The sequence below is a fragment of the Macaca mulatta genome, chromosome 5, assembly GCF_049350105.2.
Source record: "Macaca mulatta isolate MMU2019108-1 chromosome 5, T2T-MMU8v2.0, whole genome shotgun sequence".
In the NCBI taxonomy this organism is placed as follows: Eukaryota; Metazoa; Chordata; class Mammalia; order Primates; family Cercopithecidae; genus Macaca; species Macaca mulatta.
In genome coordinates this window covers 2,968,907-2,985,632 of record NC_133410.1, presented here as the reverse complement: position 1 = coordinate 2,985,632, position 16,726 = coordinate 2,968,907, and the positions used below count along the sequence as shown (strand labels likewise).

Here is a 16,726-nt window from a genome sequence, read left to right as displayed (position 1 = left end):
GGGAGGATTAACGGGGCCACGCCAGCATGGGCGGCCAGCCTGTGGGTGAGGCTGAGCCCTGGAACCGCTATCCCCACAGTCATGGAAAACAGTGACTTCCAAACATCTGCACCTCTGCAGCCCTTGGTGAGCCAGAACCATGAGTGTGACAAGGGCTGCTCACAGGCACTTCCACGCAGGCAGCAGGCATCTCAGAGGTGTTCCCAGAGCCCTGGGAGAAGGGCACTGTGGGCATTCAAGGGTGCGCGTGCGAACAGCACACCCATGTGAAACCTGCCCCTTTGCCTGCCAAGCAAGGCAGGAAGCCCACCTGGGGTCCCAGATGCCTCTGACCACAGCCATTGGTGTGAGTAACTCTGTGGGAGCGGGGGACAAACTGGTCTCCTGGCACTTCCCAGAAATAAAGCAGAAAGCATGTCAGCCAGACGCGGTGACTCACGCCCGTGATTCCAGCACTTTGGGAGGCCGAGGCAGGCGGATCACTTGAGGCCAGGAGTTCAAGACCAACCTGCCAACATAGTGAAACCCCGGTCTCTACTAAAAATACAAAAATTAGCCGGGCGTGTTGGCAGGTGCCTGTAGTCCCAGCTACTCAGGAGGCTGAGGCAGGAGAATCACTTGAACCCGGGAGGCGGAGGTTGCAGTGAGCTGAGATCGTGCCACTGCACTCTAGCTTGGTTGCCGGAGTGAGACCCTGTCTCAAAAAGAAAAAAACCCAAAGCATTCCAGCAAGCTTCAGGGCTGGGTCATGGACATGCTTCACGTTCCACCATGGCAGACTGGAGGCATCAGGGAACCTTCCTACCCCTGCACCTGGTACCCCATCGTGGGCTAAGAGTGCCAGGGGAGCGGGGTGGGCACAGTGCCCATCAGAGGCCAGGCCACGGTCTCTGTAGCTGGAGGCAGGGCTTGCAGCCACAACACAAACTCACTGGAGGTGGGGAAGCTGTGGCTTCTCTGGCCTGGGCAGGACTGTGGGTCGTGCCGTGGCCTCAGGCACTGGCAGCTTTAGTGCAGGAGGCCGGGGAGCCACGGGGGGCACAAAGAGTCCGGGCATGGCTGCCTCCCTTGGGGGGTCCTCTTCAGCTGTCTTCAGGAACTTGGGCTTGTTGGCTGGCACAGGTGGGGGCTCAGATGTGGGTGGTCCTCGGGGGGACAGGTGGAAGGACTTGAGTTTGTCACAGTTTCTGGAGGTGGCAGTGGCCATGATGGCAACATTGGAAGTGGAGCAGGCCCCGTGGCCAGGGGTCCAGGGCTCCGGGCTAGGGCTGGCACTCTCCCGGAAGCAAGGGGGTTTCCGGAGGCCGGGCGTGGTGGGCATGGTGCCCAGAGGGGGGTCACTCATCCTTCGGGGGGTAGCAGGTACCCTGGGGCAAGGCTCAGCCCGCCTCGGGCCCAATGGCTCCCTCTTGGAGTCCTCGGCAGCTGGGCCAACATCTGGGAGGCCGTGCTTAGGGGGTGGGGGTGGCAGCAGGGGACCGGGGCCCTTGGAGGTAAAGGAGTGGGCCCGGGGCATGTCGGAGAAGGCTGGCTTCCTGGGCGTGGGCACTGGGGGTGGTGGGTAAGCCGGTGGGTGCGTCAGGGCATCTGTAGAGCAAAGAGACCCAAGTTGGACCCTGACAGAGACTGAGCCAACACTACTCTCTGCTGGCAGTGGTCAGCCAAGTCAACCAGGACACAGCCTGCCCACCCCCGCAGCCGGGCCAACCACCCACCCCCGCAGCCGGGCCAACCACCCACCCCCGCAGCCGGGCCAACCAGGAGTGCAACCCGTGGTAGGCCCACGCCACAGCCTACCCACCCCCGCAGCCCAGCATCCAGGACTCCCATCCTGCCTTCCCCAGGGTCCCAGACCACCCACCACCCCCATCCCTCCCCATTCATCCTCCCTGTGGCAGCCTGTGGACGCTTCCTGAAGCCTAGAAGACACCTGAGGAGCCATCAGGTTCACAGAGGTGGAAGGAAGTGAAAGAAAGATAAGTCAAGGAGGATCTCAGGGCTTGGCCGGAGTGAGAGGGAGGACGGAATTCCCAAGGACAGGGGACGGGAGCAGCTGGGAGGGAGGTAAAGGCCTGTGTTTGCTCAGAACATGTCCAGAAAGCTGGGAGATGCCAGGGGATGAGGGGTCAGAGAATGTGTGCAGAGTTCAGAGGTCCCAGCTGGACATGAGTCAGAGTCGGCAGCCTGCAGATGACCCAGGCTGTCACCCGGGGAATTCGGGAGAGGAATGAGGCCTGAGTCCCGGGCATCCCTCACGGGGCCAGCACAGCAAAGAGGGCCCCAGGAGCAAGGGGCGCCTGGAGGACGGGCAGGCAAGGAATAGGGCGGGCGCCAGGCTGGTGTGGCTCAGGACTGAGCGCTGGAACTGGGAATGGGGAGGCCACAGGGATCCCAGACGAGAAATGTTTTGGGGAGAGGATGATGGAGGGGGTCCAGAGGGAGGGCGAGCAGAGCAGTAGCATGCAGGAGCACTGGTGGCTCCCAAGCCCATCTCTAGCCTCACTGGGCCGCAGCTCAGGGCTGGGCAGATGGAGTCCAAGCTCGCCAAGGCTGGGCCAGCCAGGCTAAGACAGGAGGCAGGAGGGTGTGGGTGAGGCGATGGGCATGGTGAACACTGTGAGACGAGAGCTCTGCACGGAGGGAAACTGAGGCAAGCAGTCCACAGATCCTGGTGGCACTGGGGCCCCAGAGGGAAGGAGGGAGGGAGCGGCAGGAGAAGAGGGGCTGGATCTGGGAGCCTGAAGGTGGGAGGGGATGGGCGGCAGAGAGGACACAGGGTTAGGGACTGGGGTCGGCAGAGGCCAGGTCAGTGAGGACAGGAGGCTGGAAAACAAGGAGGCAGGGGCGGACACAGGGAAGATGGAAAGATCAAGGATCAGCCCCAGACATGAGGAAATTGACAAGATGAGGGGGCTGGAGAGATAATGGGTAGGGAAGAAGGGAGGGAGGGGACAGAGGAGGACAGAGGCACGTCCTCCCCACCCGCTCATGCTTCCGTCATCCACATGTGACCACCTGTATCAGCCTGTCTCCATGACTAGGCCGTGTGCTGCAGGAGGTAGGTAGACACTGGGATGGGATGGGGTGTGGTGGGGCAAGGACCTGGTCTGCAGCAGTGTCCACACAAGCTGGCAGTCATGGGAACATGGACCTGCCCTGAGTCTGCGTGCTCCTCAACGTCCTTCCTTCCCCATGCTCATCCCCCAGCGCCGCCCTGGCTCCACCTGCCACTTATCGGCATGTGCCTGTCCTTCCTCCTGGGAGGTGGGAGGAGGAAACAAGCAGAGCCGGCAGCGGGTACACCTCTTCTGCTCCAATCCTCATAATACTTGGGCCACCACAGGGAAACAGAAGCCACCCAGAGCGGTACCTGGGCCAACATCCCTAGCCTCGGAGGGGCTCTGCTCCCGGTCCCAGCCCCTGCTTCCCACGCACCCAGAGCTCCCCAGGCCCACCTGCCCCACCTACCCTCAAGCCTTCCGGGCTCCGGGGAGTCGGGCTCCATGTAGGAGTCATCCTCGTCATCGTGCTCATAGTCTGCATGGGAGGGGCGGGGGGTGAGAGCCAAACTGGCCCAGGCCCAGTCTCCGAGCAATGCTCCATGCCTGGGGCTGAGTCCAGGAGGCAAGGGGCGAGCACCCACTGGGAGGACTGTGAGTCCAGACCCTGCTGCTGAAGGCCAGAGCCCAGGGATGCCACTGCGCTCTGCCAAAGGGCCAGAGCAAGGAGCACAGCCGAACACACCTCCCTGTCCTCCACAGCGGCCAAGAGGAGGGCTGGGCCCCTCACTGTCAGAGGCCAGGTGGGAGAGGCGGATGGGGAGTGGACGTGGAGAAATTCCTCACCTTCATTGTCTGTGGGGTATGGGGACAGGCTGATATCCACAGGCCGCTCGACTGCGCCGTAGAAGCTGTCTGTGTCTGAGCTGGAGTCGCTGCAATGCAGGGTGGGTTGGGGCGGACAGTGAACACCAGGCCTGGGAGGTCCCTTGATGCTCACACAAAGGTACACACAGGCACACGCGGATACACGGACAGATACACAGATGCACACACAGATATGCTGACAGACACACGCACGCACGGATAGGCTGACAGACACACAGATGCACACATGGATACACTGACAGACACACAGATGCACACATGCACACACATGCACACGCAGGAACACAGGCACACAGACATGAATATATATGTACACAAAGACACAGGGACACGCACAGACATGTGGACACACAGACACAAGGACTCTGTCACACAGACATGGAAGTACAAGGATAAACACAGACACAGGACAAGCACAGATGTTCACACACAGACACGGAGCAACACACGGACATGCACACACACACACAGAGCAACACGTGGACATGCACACAGACACAGAGCAACACGCAGATATGCACACACACACAGAGCAACACGCGGATATGCACACAGACACAGAGTAACACACAGACATGTGCACACACACACACACAGAGCAACACGCAGACATGCACACACACACAGAGCAACATGCGGATATGCACACACACAGAGCAACACATGGACATGCACACACAGACATGGAGCAACACGTGGACATGCACACTCACATAGAGAAACACGCAGACATGCACACACGGAGCAACACACAGACATGCACATACAGACATGAAGCAACACGTGGACATGCACACACAGAAACACGTGGACATGTGCACACACATGGCGCAACACGCAGACATGCACACATAGACGTGGAGCAACACGCGGACATGCACACAGACATGGAGCAACACGTGGACAGGTACACACAGAGAAGCACGCGGACATGCACACAGAGCAACACGCAGACATGCACACAGAGCAACACAGGTACATGCACACACAGACGCAGAGCAACACGTGGACATGCACACACAAAGCAACACGCAGACATGCACACACAAACATGGAGCAACACACGGACATGCACACACAGTTACAAGGACAGACACGAGAACTGGAGGCTGTGGTGCCTCCTCTGGGTATCCCTCCTGGCCCACAAGGATGGCCGCCCTGACTGTGCCCACCTCTCCACCTGCTCCTGCCTCAAGAAGGCTTGGGCGACTCTGGGCTGGGTCCGAGGCAGGACAGGCTGGACCAGGGGCCAGGAGCTTGGGGTCAGGCAGGGACCTGCAGGGCAGCCTTGGGTGTGCCCAGCCCTCCCTGGGCCTCCTGTCCCCACCAGTGAAAGGACAGGAAGGTTTGTTCCCTCCACACCATCTCGGACCAGGCAGTCCCAATCCAGAGAGTAACTGCTGGGCACTGGGCCAGCTCACGGGGGAGGCTGCCAAGGCTCAGAATGCCCAGCAGCGACCCGCCGGGAGATTCATTCTGGTCTCACTCCAGGTGAGTCAGGGTGGGTGTAGGGGGCTGGGAACCCAAAGTGCCCAGCTGCTGCTGGTGGCGGATGTATAAACACATATGATCCCCTAACAGGAACTACCCATGGCAGCAACACAGAAAAGACGTGACAAGACAGGGCTGGAGGTAGACAGAAGCAGAGAGATGCATGCACATCCATACGCGTGGCCCGCCTGGCATCTCCCGGAAACTTTTAAGGAGAGAATTCTATGCCAAGCCCGGGGCTGGGAGGCGGACACCCGGGTCAGGCCCAGGCGCCCCAGGGGCCCTCACTGCCTGGCACGCCCCGGGCCCGGGCTCACCTGGTGTCCAGGGGCAGGTCTCTCTTTTCGTGGAAGTGGCCAATCTCCCTGCGCAGCAAGGCCATCCAGCTCTGCAGGTCAGCAGGGCTGCGGTGGGCACGGTGCCACCAGGGTGGGCCCCACCGCACCCCTCCACCATCGCTGCCCTGCCTGCTCTGCTGTGACTCCCAAGGTCAGGGGAGATGACCCAGCTGGATACAGCATGGCTGTGTGGTTCCCCTCAGCCCACAGGGGCACCTCCCAGGACAGCACGCTCCTTGTGTGGGCGCTGGCACCAGGCTCTGGGCACGGGGATGGGGCTAGGGGCGGCGCCCACCCGGCTGCCTGTGTCCTGGCCACACCTCCTCCTTGCTCGGGGCTGAGAGGCCAGAGCCCCGGCACCAGCGAGCCCCCGAGGTGGGTCCAGCCTGGTGCCTGCAGGCCCACACCCCCAGTCACCTTGCGCTCGTCCTCGGAGGAGGCCGAGAAGAACCACGTGCGGTGCTTCTTGCTGATGTGGATGATCTTGAAGGGGAAAACGTTGTTGGACGTGGTCTCCTCGGCCGCCCGCATCACCCTGGGGGCACAGCGCCAGGGGTCACGGCCTGGTTCACAGCTGTAGGGATGGCCTTCAGCCCCCACCCGTGAACGCATCTCGGCACCAGCACCACGGCCCAGCGGAAGAGGGCAGATCAGGGTGGGCCCTGGCTGCTGATGCTCCCGGTGGTGAGCTTCATGCCCAAGCAGGCATTAGGGGGCATGGAGGGGCGTGGAAGAGGGGTGCTGCGTGGGCTTCCTAGAGGCAGCAGTGTACAGGAGACAAGGACACACCCGCCTCGATGCCCGCCAATGCCACTTTACATGGACGCCACCCTCCCACCTCTGGCCCCACTTGCCCAGGCTTGCTTGGCCTGCCTGGGGGCTCCCACAGGGCTCTGTGCCCCTGCGGCCCAGCGGCAGCCCTGCGTGCATTTCAGGGAATGACTCGTGGCTGCTCTGTGGCCCACTCACACGGCCAGAATGTGGGGTTTGCACTGAGATCACAAAGTGTATCATGTGGGAAGCCCTGCTGGTCAGGCACCGGGCAGGTGCACTTATATGGCCCATAAGAGAGCCTGGCCAGAACCCCTCAGGCCCAGCATTCCCTGATGGGCTAGACAATTCCCCGGGGCATGACTGCATCTGCCACTGGGCCCAGGATTCACGGCATGGCTGGCACATGCTAGAGGCCAGAAGGTACTGTGTCTGTCTGTGGAAAGGGAATGCCTTTCCCCAGGGGACTCCAGAGCTCTGTGCCAGCCTGGCACGGGGCTGGGTGCTCTAGCAAGGCTGCCCTACCAGGCCTGTGGCCAGGGTGCAGGCTGGGGCCTAGAGTCACTCCGAAGGCCCCAGTCCCGCTACCGACACCATATGACCCTTGATTCCTCATAGGCAGGAGGAGCTGAGCCCTTAAGGGGTGCTAAGAGGCATAGATGAATGCTGTGGGGTGCAGGGCTCTGGTGGGGTAGCACCCAGAACCAGAGCTGGGTGCCAGCATTAACTCTCTGCGTGGGCCCCAGGCCACAGGCTGTGCCAATGCACTCCCCCACCCACCTGCCACCTGGCCACCGCCCACCTGTCACCTGGCCACCACCCACCTGCCACCTGGCAACCGCCCACCTGTCACTTGGCCACCACCCACCTGCCACCTGGCCACTGCCCACCTGCCACCTGGCAACCGCCTACCTGTCACCTGGCCACCGCCCACCTGCCACCTGGCCACTGCCCACCTGTCACCTGGCCACCGCCCACCTGCCACCTGGCAACCGCCCACCTGTCACCTGGCCACCGCCCACCTGTCACCTGGCCACCACCCACCTGCCACCTGGCCACCGCCCACCTGCCTGTTAGTGCAGAAGGGCCTTCTAGGGCACCTCACGGCCCATCACTGGATAGAGCCCAGCCCAGGACATGTGTGAAGCTGGAAACTGTTCCCAGCCTGGGAGGACCCTGAAGCAGGGGATCCTGGGGCCGGGCCAGAGTTTGGGACAGGGCCTGGGCTGGCTGGGGTCTGGGCTGCCTGGAAAGAGGCCATGGTGGGTGAAGGGGCAAGGTTGGCAGAGGGGAAGGATGCGGAAGTCACTGGGTGGTGGCCAAGTGGAGACTCTGGAGAGCAGGCTGTCCAGGCCCCTGTGACCTGTGCACGAAGCCACAGGAAGACCCTGGCACACCCAAGGTCCTAGGCCTGAGGGCAGGACCTATGGAGAGGGCGAGGCACCATGGAGGCTAGGCAGGGAGGGCAGGGGATGGGCACGAAGGCTGCTTCAGGAAAGCACTTTCCTTTAGGCCCAGCCAGGGTTCTGCTGGGAGGGACCTGCAGGCTGTGGGGGCCCGAGGTCAGCAGGCAGGTCGGCACTTACCGGTTATAGCCACTCAGGGAGAAGGCACCCTGCGGGGAGGCGGAGGTGCTGCTCTTGAAGTAGTAGACGCAGCGTTTGTGGATGATGACAAAGCGCAGGGGCCCTGTGGGAGGTGGCAAGGGCAGGAGGGTGAGCCTGGAGGGGTGGTTGCCAAAACCCCCTGTGAGGACCCTCCGCAGGGCAACTTGGGGCCGGGCAACTTGGGGCCAGGCCTCCTGCCTCCAAGCCTCGCCAAAGGGAAGAGCAGGGAGCAAGGTAGGCATGCTGCTCCCTCCCCAGGAGCCCAATCTGGGGCCAAATAAGGAAAAATGTGTGGTCACACTGGTAGCCCGAGCGCCACTCGAAGGCAGGCCTGGCTGCCCACAAAGAAGGGGTAGATGTGGGAGGCTGTGTGGAGCCACCACGAGGAAAGGCAGAGCCAGGACCAGAGGCCCAGGGAGGCCACAGCTGACTTGCTAGGTGCTGCAAGGCTGTTGGAAGCTCCCTCTACATCAGAGCTAAAAGAGGGGGGCTAAGGCCAGGCGTGGTGGCTCACACCTGTAATCCCAGCACTGTGGGAGGCCAAGGTGGGCAGATCACCTGAGGTCAGGAGTTTGAGACCACCCTGGCCAACATGGTGAAACGCCATCTCTACTAAAAATAAAAAATTAGCCAGGTGTGGTGGCGCATGCCTGTGATCCCAGCTACTCAGGAGGCTGAAGCAGGAGAATTGCTTGAACTCAGGAGTCAGAGGTTGCAGTGAGCCAAGATCATGTCACTGCACTCCAGCCTGGGTGACAGAGTGAGATTGTCTCTAAAAATAAAAGATGGGGTGAGCCTGAGCAACATGTGAAACCCCGTCTCTACAAAAAATACGAAACTTAGCCGGACATGGTGGCATGCACGTGTAGTTCCAGCTACTTGGGAGGCTGAGGTGGGAGGATCACTTGAGCCCAGGGTCTGCAGTGAGCTATGTTCGCGCCACTGCACTGCAGTCTGGGTGACAGAGTGAGACATAAAAATAATAAATAGGCCAGGCATGGTGGCCCATGCCTGTAATTCCAGAACTTTCAGAGGCTGAGATGGAATCACCCGAGGTCAGGAGTTCGAGACCAGGCTGACCAACATGGTGAAACCCAGTCTGTACTAAAAATATAAAAATTAGCTGGTCATGGTGGCACATGCCTGTAATCCCAGCTACTCAGGAGGCTGAGGCAGAATCGCTGGTACCTGGGAGGTAGAGGTTACAGTGAGCTGAGATCACGTCACTGCACTCCAGCCTGGGCAACAGAGCCAGATTCCATCTCAAAAAAATAAATACATAAAAAATAAAAATAAATTAAAAATAGGCTGGACGCAGTGGTTCACAGCTGTAATCCTAGCACTTTGGGAGGCCAAGGTGGGTGGATTATTTGAGTTCAGCAACTCCAGGCCAGCCTGGGCAACATAATGAAATTCCATCTCTACAAGAAACTTAGAAAAAATTAACAGGGCATAGTGGCATGCCTGTAGTCCCAGCTGAGGGGACCACCTGAGCCTGGCAGGTTGAGGCTATGGTGAGCCATGATTGTGCCACTACACTCCAGCTTGGACAACAGAGCAAGACCCTGTCTCAAAAAAACAAAGTAAAAGAGGGAGACAGGAGCCCAGAGAGTTTGCCAGTGAGGGCCACTGGTATGGGGCCACCCCTAGGTGGAAAGTTACACTGAAACCACCCCAGCTCCACTGCCCCAGCCCTGAGCAGCGCCTCCCAGGCTGGGTGACAAGCCAGTTATAGCTCCTCCAAGGAGGCTGTCTGTGCAGAGGAGAGCAGCTCAACCAGTGCCCTCAAAGGAACGAATCAGTCCAGCCTGGACATCTCAACCAGGTGGCCCGGCCAGGGAGTCCCTGGCAGAGAGTACTGCTACTGCAAAGGCACGCAGCACCTGCTGCTCAGGCCCTGATGCTCTTGGCCTTCAGTATCTCAGCATTTGGGCATCTCCTGAGCCTGAGGGCTGCTTCTTCCTCTCAGCCAGCTGTCCCGGGGGGCAAGAGCCTGGGTCTTGTGCAGCTCCAGAGGTCCAGCACCCAGCCAGGACTTCACTCATAGGTTCACTGTGGGCCAAGTGACCAACTAACTCGCTGAACACTCACGGATTCGGTGAGGGCAGCACCAGAGGCCAGACCTACCTGGCCACCTGTGGTCCCTGGGTCCTGGCTGCAGGCTGCAGCTCCCCTTGCCAGCTGGCCAGCAGTGTGCACCACCCTGGACCCTGCTACAGTCCTGGTTCTCCAGGGGTGCCAGCCACCAGAGAGGGAACGGGAAAATCCAGAGGGCCCACCACGTGAGGAAGCAGAGGCTCAGAGAGGATGCCCACGTACATGTACATGGCCAGCCCTGCCCCCACGCCCTCCCACTGTGCTCCCTGCCACCCTGGGGACTCACATTTGAGCAGCTGCAGCTGGGTACCGCCCTTCTTGTGCAGGTAGCCAGCCTTGGCCACGCCCCCAGGCATGGTTAGCAGGTTCTGGGCACCAATGGCCTTCATAGGGACAGGCCAATGCATCTCTTCAGCCGCCATGAAGCTGCAATAAAGAACAAAGGCATGAGGCTCAGCTACGGTCAGGCAGGAGATGGCTGACCCAGGGCGCTCATGGGGACACTGCCAAGATCCAGGACACAGCATGGAGGGTGGGGCCATGACAGGCAAGGAAACCCCTTTTCTGAAGGCCTTGGACTTCCGGGTGGGACCCCAAGGAGAGACAGAGCCACCTGGTCCACTCAGTCAGCCCCTGGTCCACTCGGCCACACACCCGACCCCAGGATCCTGAGTGCTACGTGCAGCCCTTTCTCTCCACTGGTTCATTCTGCACACAGCAACTGAGTGCAAGGCCCCGTTGGGGCTGGGTAGAGATGAAAGAACTCAGAAAACCCCAGTCCAGGTAAGTCAGACTTCAGGCCATAACTACTTCAAGTCCCAGTGCCAGATGAGCCTATAAGGGGCCTAGACAGGAAGAAGGCAAGTGAGCAGCCAAGAGCCCCCAGTTCCCAGGTCAAACGACCCGGACTCCCGTCCTGGGAGAACCCAAGACTCAGTTGCTGGAGAACAGAGTGGATACCCAGCCCAGCACACAGCACACTGTGGTCAGCAGTGGCCGTGACCACCATTTGGTGGGTTGGTTGCTATTCACCCCACCAGCCCAGGATATCACTGCCATTCCCTCTGAGCCCAAGCAAGGACCACACAGTCAGTGGAGGACCAGTGACTGCCTTGGGGCTAACCCAGGCCCACCAGACCCAACCTCATGCCCTGCCCCCTACTCCAGCCCCCCTTACTCATGCTCCAGCTGCTCTCCTTGAGATCCACCATGCTGTTTAATGCTTCCTCCTCTGCCTGAAATGACCTCCACCCCTTCCCATGCAGAGAACTTCTACTCATCCATCAAGACCCAGGTTGAGAGTCTCCTCTTCTGCTAGGCACCCTCACTGCCCACTTAAATCCAGCATCTTCCTCACCTCTGATCCCAGTGAACAGTACCCCCACCCTACATTGTTTGGTCTGTGCCTGCCCTCATTCCATCCTGGGTAGGTCCCTCCTGGGGCCCCAGTGGAGTTGGATGGGAGCAGGCCTGTGGCCAGTGTCCTGTTAAGCCCTTAATGGAGCAGCTAAGGTCAGATCCAGATGCCCAGTGGGGCTGGGACTGGTTCCACTACAGCTCCAACCCCAAAAAACACACATAAAGAAAACTAAACCAGGGCAACATAGAAAGACACCATCTCTAAAAAAAAAAAAAAAAAAAATTTTTTTTTTAAATTAGTCAGGCATGGTGGGGCACATCTGTAGTCCCAGCTGCTCTAGGAGGCTGAGGCAGGAGGATCACTGGAGCCCAGGAGTTTGAGGCTGCAGTGGTCTATGATCATACCACCACACTCCAGCCTGGGCAACAAAGCGAGACACTGTCTCTAGAAATAAATAAAACAGCCAGATACAGTGGCTCACGCCTGTAATCCCAGCACTTTGGGAGGCCAAGGCAGGCAGATCACTTGAGCTCAGGCGTTCAACACCAGCCTGGGCAACACATAGAGACCACCATCTCTAAAAAATAATTAGCTGAGCTTGGTGGTGCACACCTATAGTCCCTGCAGGAGGCTAATCCAGGAGGATCTATTGAGCCAGGAGTTCCAGGAGGCAGTAAGCTATGATTGGCCACTGCTCTCCAGCCTGGGCAACAGAGCTGGAGCTAAAAATAAAAAATTAAAAACAAAATAAATAAAAAGAAAAGTACTCTCCGCTTTTAGCAAACCAGCACAAGTGCAAGAGGAAGTCTCCAAGGCATCAGGCTGTCTTCTGCCGGCCTCGGCCTGGGTCACCCGGCTGGACCCCACCAGCTCCCTCTGCACCCAAAGCCAGCCCCTCTGGGCGGGTCCCAGCCGCAGGGCCCCCAACCACAGGCCAAGGTTTGGAACAAAGGCGCCGCCACACCCCAGCGCTCGCCCTACCGCGTTCGGCCCGAGGGAGCTCCACGCAGTGGGGATGGAGGGGGGAGCCCCGTGCCCGGTCCGCCCGCGGAGAGCTGCCCGCAGACCGACAAGCCCCGTGCCGGCCTGAGCCCCCCACCCGCCAGCTGGGACGGTCCACGCCCGCCTTTGTTCCCCCAAGAAGCGCGTGGGCGACCAGCAGCGCCCGGGGCTCGCGGCCCGGGTCCAGGGGGTCGGGGCGCGAGGTCCAGACCCGGAAGCTAGAGGCCCGCGTCCCGGAGTCGGGGCTGGTGCTCGGTGCTCGGTACTCACGGCGTCCACGCGGCGGGCACGGCCGGCTTCCCCGGGGCGGTCCACGCCCGCCTCCCCTGCGAGCACCGGCACGGCCCCGGGCCGCGCCCCCCGGCCGCCGCCGCCTCATCCCGGGCGCCCGCCTCCCGCCGGCCCCAGCTCCGCGGCCGCGGCCCGGAGCCCGCCATGCCCGCCGCGCCCGCCGGCCCTGGCCCGGCAGCCGCCGGCTCCTCCCCTCTCGGCGGGGGACGGGGCGGGCAGGTGAGGATCCCGGGCCCGCCCCTCCCGGCACCGCCCCCTGCTGCGTCACCGTGCGCGGCCGCCCCCTGCAGGCCTCAGTTTCCCCACGCTGCAAGGAGGGTGGTGGGCGCTGGGGACAGGAGGCCCACATCTGTCGGTGCAGCCTGGAATCAAGAAGCCTTCGATGCAAACGAAGCCTCCTGCTCCACTCCCCCAGCACCTGCGAGTCCACACAGCTTGGTTGGAAATCCACGGCAGGCGCGAGGGCCTCGGCTCTGAGGCCCTGCCCAGGTCCCATCTCGTCGGGCCCTTCTGACCAGCTCCCTCGGGAAAGTGGCCTCTGTTAAAACGGCACTTGCACGGAGGGCGGCAGCAGGGCAAGGGATCTGGCACGTGCCCCGCCCTCACCTCAGCTTCCTGCGGGACTCCTTGGGCCTTCAGCCCCAGATTCCCCAAGGAGCCAGGGGTCTGGTCCTTGGCACCTCCCACCTGCTTGCCCATATGCAGGCGCCTCACCCAGGAGAGTCCCCTGGGGTGGCAAAAGGCCAGCAGAGGCCCTTGCTGGCCTCCCAGGCATCCTGCCTCCTCCATCTTCCACCTGCACACAGGCTGCCACCAAGATGGACCAGGTACAGGTGTGGCTCTATAAGCCTGGGCCTGACCTCACCTAGCTGTCCATCTGGGGCACCCACCCTGGTTTCAAGGCCCCACCTCAGGCCTGCTCTCTGGGCTTCCCACTGCACCCAGCTTTCAAGGCTCTGTCCCATCTCTGTGCCCTTGTCTGGCCTGCCTCAAGGCTCCCACCTCCTTCCAGCCACCCTGCCAGGCCCCTCTCCATTGCCTCTTGGCAGCCCCCTCCACTTCCTCTCCTCAGGCCTCCCGGGCCTCCAGCCCCCCACCCAGCATAGAATCAACATGCACACCATTCCCATCACTGCTCAGTGCTAAACCTCTAGGGCCTTCTCATGCCAAACTGGCCCTCCCTGATTCAGTCACTCCTGCCCTCTACCTTCTGTGCTCCTATGCCAGCCGGACCCTATGGCTCCAGTTACCTGAATCGAGCAAGCACCCACTTGCAGGCCTCAGCCCATGCTGTTGCCACAGCCTAAAGTTGAAATTGAACTAACCCAGCCCTCAAAAGTTGGCTCGAAAGAACACAGCTCCTTCACAAATTTCCAGAAAATAGAAGAGGAGGGGAACTCATTCTATGAGGCCAGCATTATCCCAATACCAAAATCAGACAAAGACATCACAAGTAAACTACAAACCAACATCCCTTATGGATATAGACATAAACATCCTCAACAAAATACTAGCAAACTGAATCCTGCAACATATAAAAGGGATTCTACACCAAGACCAAGTGGAATTTATCCCAGGAATGCAAGGATGGTTTAATATTCAAAACAATGAATGTAATACACCATATCAATAGAATAAAGGACAACCACATGATTTTGACAGATGAAGAAAAAGTGTTTGACAAAATTCAACACTCTTCCATGATAAGAACAGTCAACAAACCAGGAATAGGAGGGAACTTCCTCAGTCTGATAAACGGATCTGTGAAAAACCCAAAGCTAACATACCTAGTGGTAAAAGACTGAAAGCTTTGCCCCCAAGAACAGGAACAACTGAAGAATGTCTGCTTTACTTCTATTCAGCATAGTACTGGAGATTTTGACCAGAGTAATTAGGCAATAAAAAGAAATAAAAGGCATCCGGAATGGAAAGAAAGAAGTGCGATTAGTCACCGATTAGATTATTTTACATACAGAATATTCCAAGGAATCCACTTAAAAATTATTAGAATAGCCAGGCGCAATTCTGTGAGGGGCTCGTTCCTGCCTGGCTGCTGTCCTGCTGTGGGCAGGATGAAGCCTCCTAGGTGATCATCAGCTGACCCTGGGCAGGAGGGCAGGTCATGACAAGGTCAGGTCATGTGGCACCCTCACCTCCCCTGGGAATTCCTCAATTCAGGGATAGACACTGACACCCGCAGCCCCTCTCCAGAGGAGGGACCATTCAAGGGGAAACCCACCCCTGCCACCCTACTAGCCTCTGCCCCACCTGGCCCTGCCATGTGCCAGGGGATGGTACCTGCCCAAGAGCCCAGTGCCAGGCCAGGCTGAAAGCAGAAAGGGGAAGTGTCGGCTGAGGCTGAGGGTGACGATGGGCCATGGAGGCCGTGGTGACCATACTACTCTTGGGGAATCTCTGCCCAGCTCACAAACTCCAGCTCCACTTGTGCTCCGGAAAGCCAAGGGCCATCCCCAAGGAGCACCCACACTCCTAGTTGGCCAGGACTCCCTGGCTGCACTTCTCAGTGCCCAGCCCCTCTTCCAGGGACCTGATGGTTAAATTCCATTCATTCATTCCAGGGGACTCCACAGGCCTACTTCCCAGCTCTCTGGGTGCTTCAGTCCCTTCCTCTGTAGAGGCAGACACCCTGGTGGGGACCTGTCACCATGCTTCTGCGGTGTCGGCTGAGTTAACATGGGCAGGAGCTGTGAGGGAGAGTGCCAAAGACCTGGGTTCACATCCTCCCCGGGGCCCTTCTTCCACTGAGCTCCCACCTCCTCCAATGAATGTAAAGTGGGTATGGAGGAGTCCACTCTCAGAGTCCCCTAACACCTCTGCAGCTGCTCTCTGGGGCAGGGCTCTGGAGACACATGGGCCAGCGTTGGGTGGCCAGAGCTGGTGGTAGCTGCTGGGCTCCATGAGCCCTTCCAGAAAGTATGTGATCTTTGCGTGTGTGCACACGTGGGGATATGCATTTGAGCTTGTATACTTGTGCGTGTGTGTGTGTGCGCACGCACGTGCACATTAGGGAAGGCGGGGCACCTGGGATACACTCTCCAGGTCTCTGTTTCTGTGCTTATCTCCCTACTTTCTCTCAAAGTTGCAATTGGTTCAGATGACCCAAAGGCCTGAGGCTCCTGGTGTCGGGGGCAGAGCAGGCAGGTAAAAAGTGCTCAGTCCCACAGAGACACTCCATCAGGTTCCACTTAATGCAGGCTCTGTGGCTCCCACCACCCTGGGGCCCCATGAGCCCTGAGGCGTGTGTGGTCATGGCCCGTGCAGGCCCTCATGTGTGCTGTGTCTCTGCACACCCAGTTAATGTCACAGGTGGTGCACTCACACAGGACGGCACATGAGCTGCACGGCTTGCTTGCACACGGGTGTGAGCCCCTGCATGAGAGCAGGGTGGGGGCTCTGGAAGGCTGGGCTCCTGCAGGATCTTCCTGGCTGTGGTGAGGGAGCCAGCACCTCATGTGACCGTAGGGTCAAGGACTTACTGTTAGTGGTGACGAGGTTGGCCCCATTTGTGGGAGTCAGAGGGCAAGTTGGGGCTGGGGAGCCAGCCCAAAGGGAGAAGATACCAGGTTACCCTGTGCACTTTTTCACACACTCATATATGCGCATGCTGTCACACTCACGCATGTACACTTAACACTCACACCATCCATACTCACATATACATGCGCTCATTCTCCCACAGGCCCACTCGCTCTCATACGTTCTCATACACACTCATGCACTCACATGTCTACTCATATGTGCACACTCACACCCATATGTATACTAATATACACATTCATCACACTCATGCACATGCAAGCACCCATTTACACACACACAGACTCCAAACACCAACAAGACCTGTCATGTGCCGTCTTCAGC

The 16,726-nt window shown here is 59.5% G+C and overlaps 1 protein-coding gene across 30 annotated transcripts in view; it reads right to left on the bottom strand.

Moving 5' to 3' along the window:
• Positions 1-16,726, bottom strand: part of SH3BP2 (SH3 domain binding protein 2) — a 41,970-nt gene that overhangs the window by 4,781 nt on the left and 20,463 nt on the right. For 19 of the 30 annotated variants that reach the window (XM_078003024.1, XM_078003027.1, XM_078003038.1 and 16 more), the window contains 7 exons: positions 10,478-10,617; positions 8,074-8,176; positions 6,134-6,251; positions 5,696-5,766; positions 3,846-3,934; positions 3,469-3,537; positions 933-1,587 (listed from right to left, as the gene is read on the bottom strand). In XM_078003024.1, the coding sequence (XP_077859150.1) occupies positions 933-1,587; positions 3,469-3,537; positions 3,846-3,934; positions 5,696-5,766; positions 6,134-6,251; positions 8,074-8,176; positions 10,478-10,617 (1,245 nt within the window). Of the gene's footprint in view, positions 1-932; positions 1,588-3,468; positions 3,538-3,845; positions 3,935-5,695; positions 5,767-6,133; positions 6,252-8,073; positions 8,177-10,477; positions 10,618-12,823; positions 13,006-13,112; positions 13,397-16,726 lie in introns of those variants that run through there. The other 11 variants (XM_078003020.1, XM_078003044.1, XM_078003046.1 and 8 more) reach the window with 3 other exon arrangements.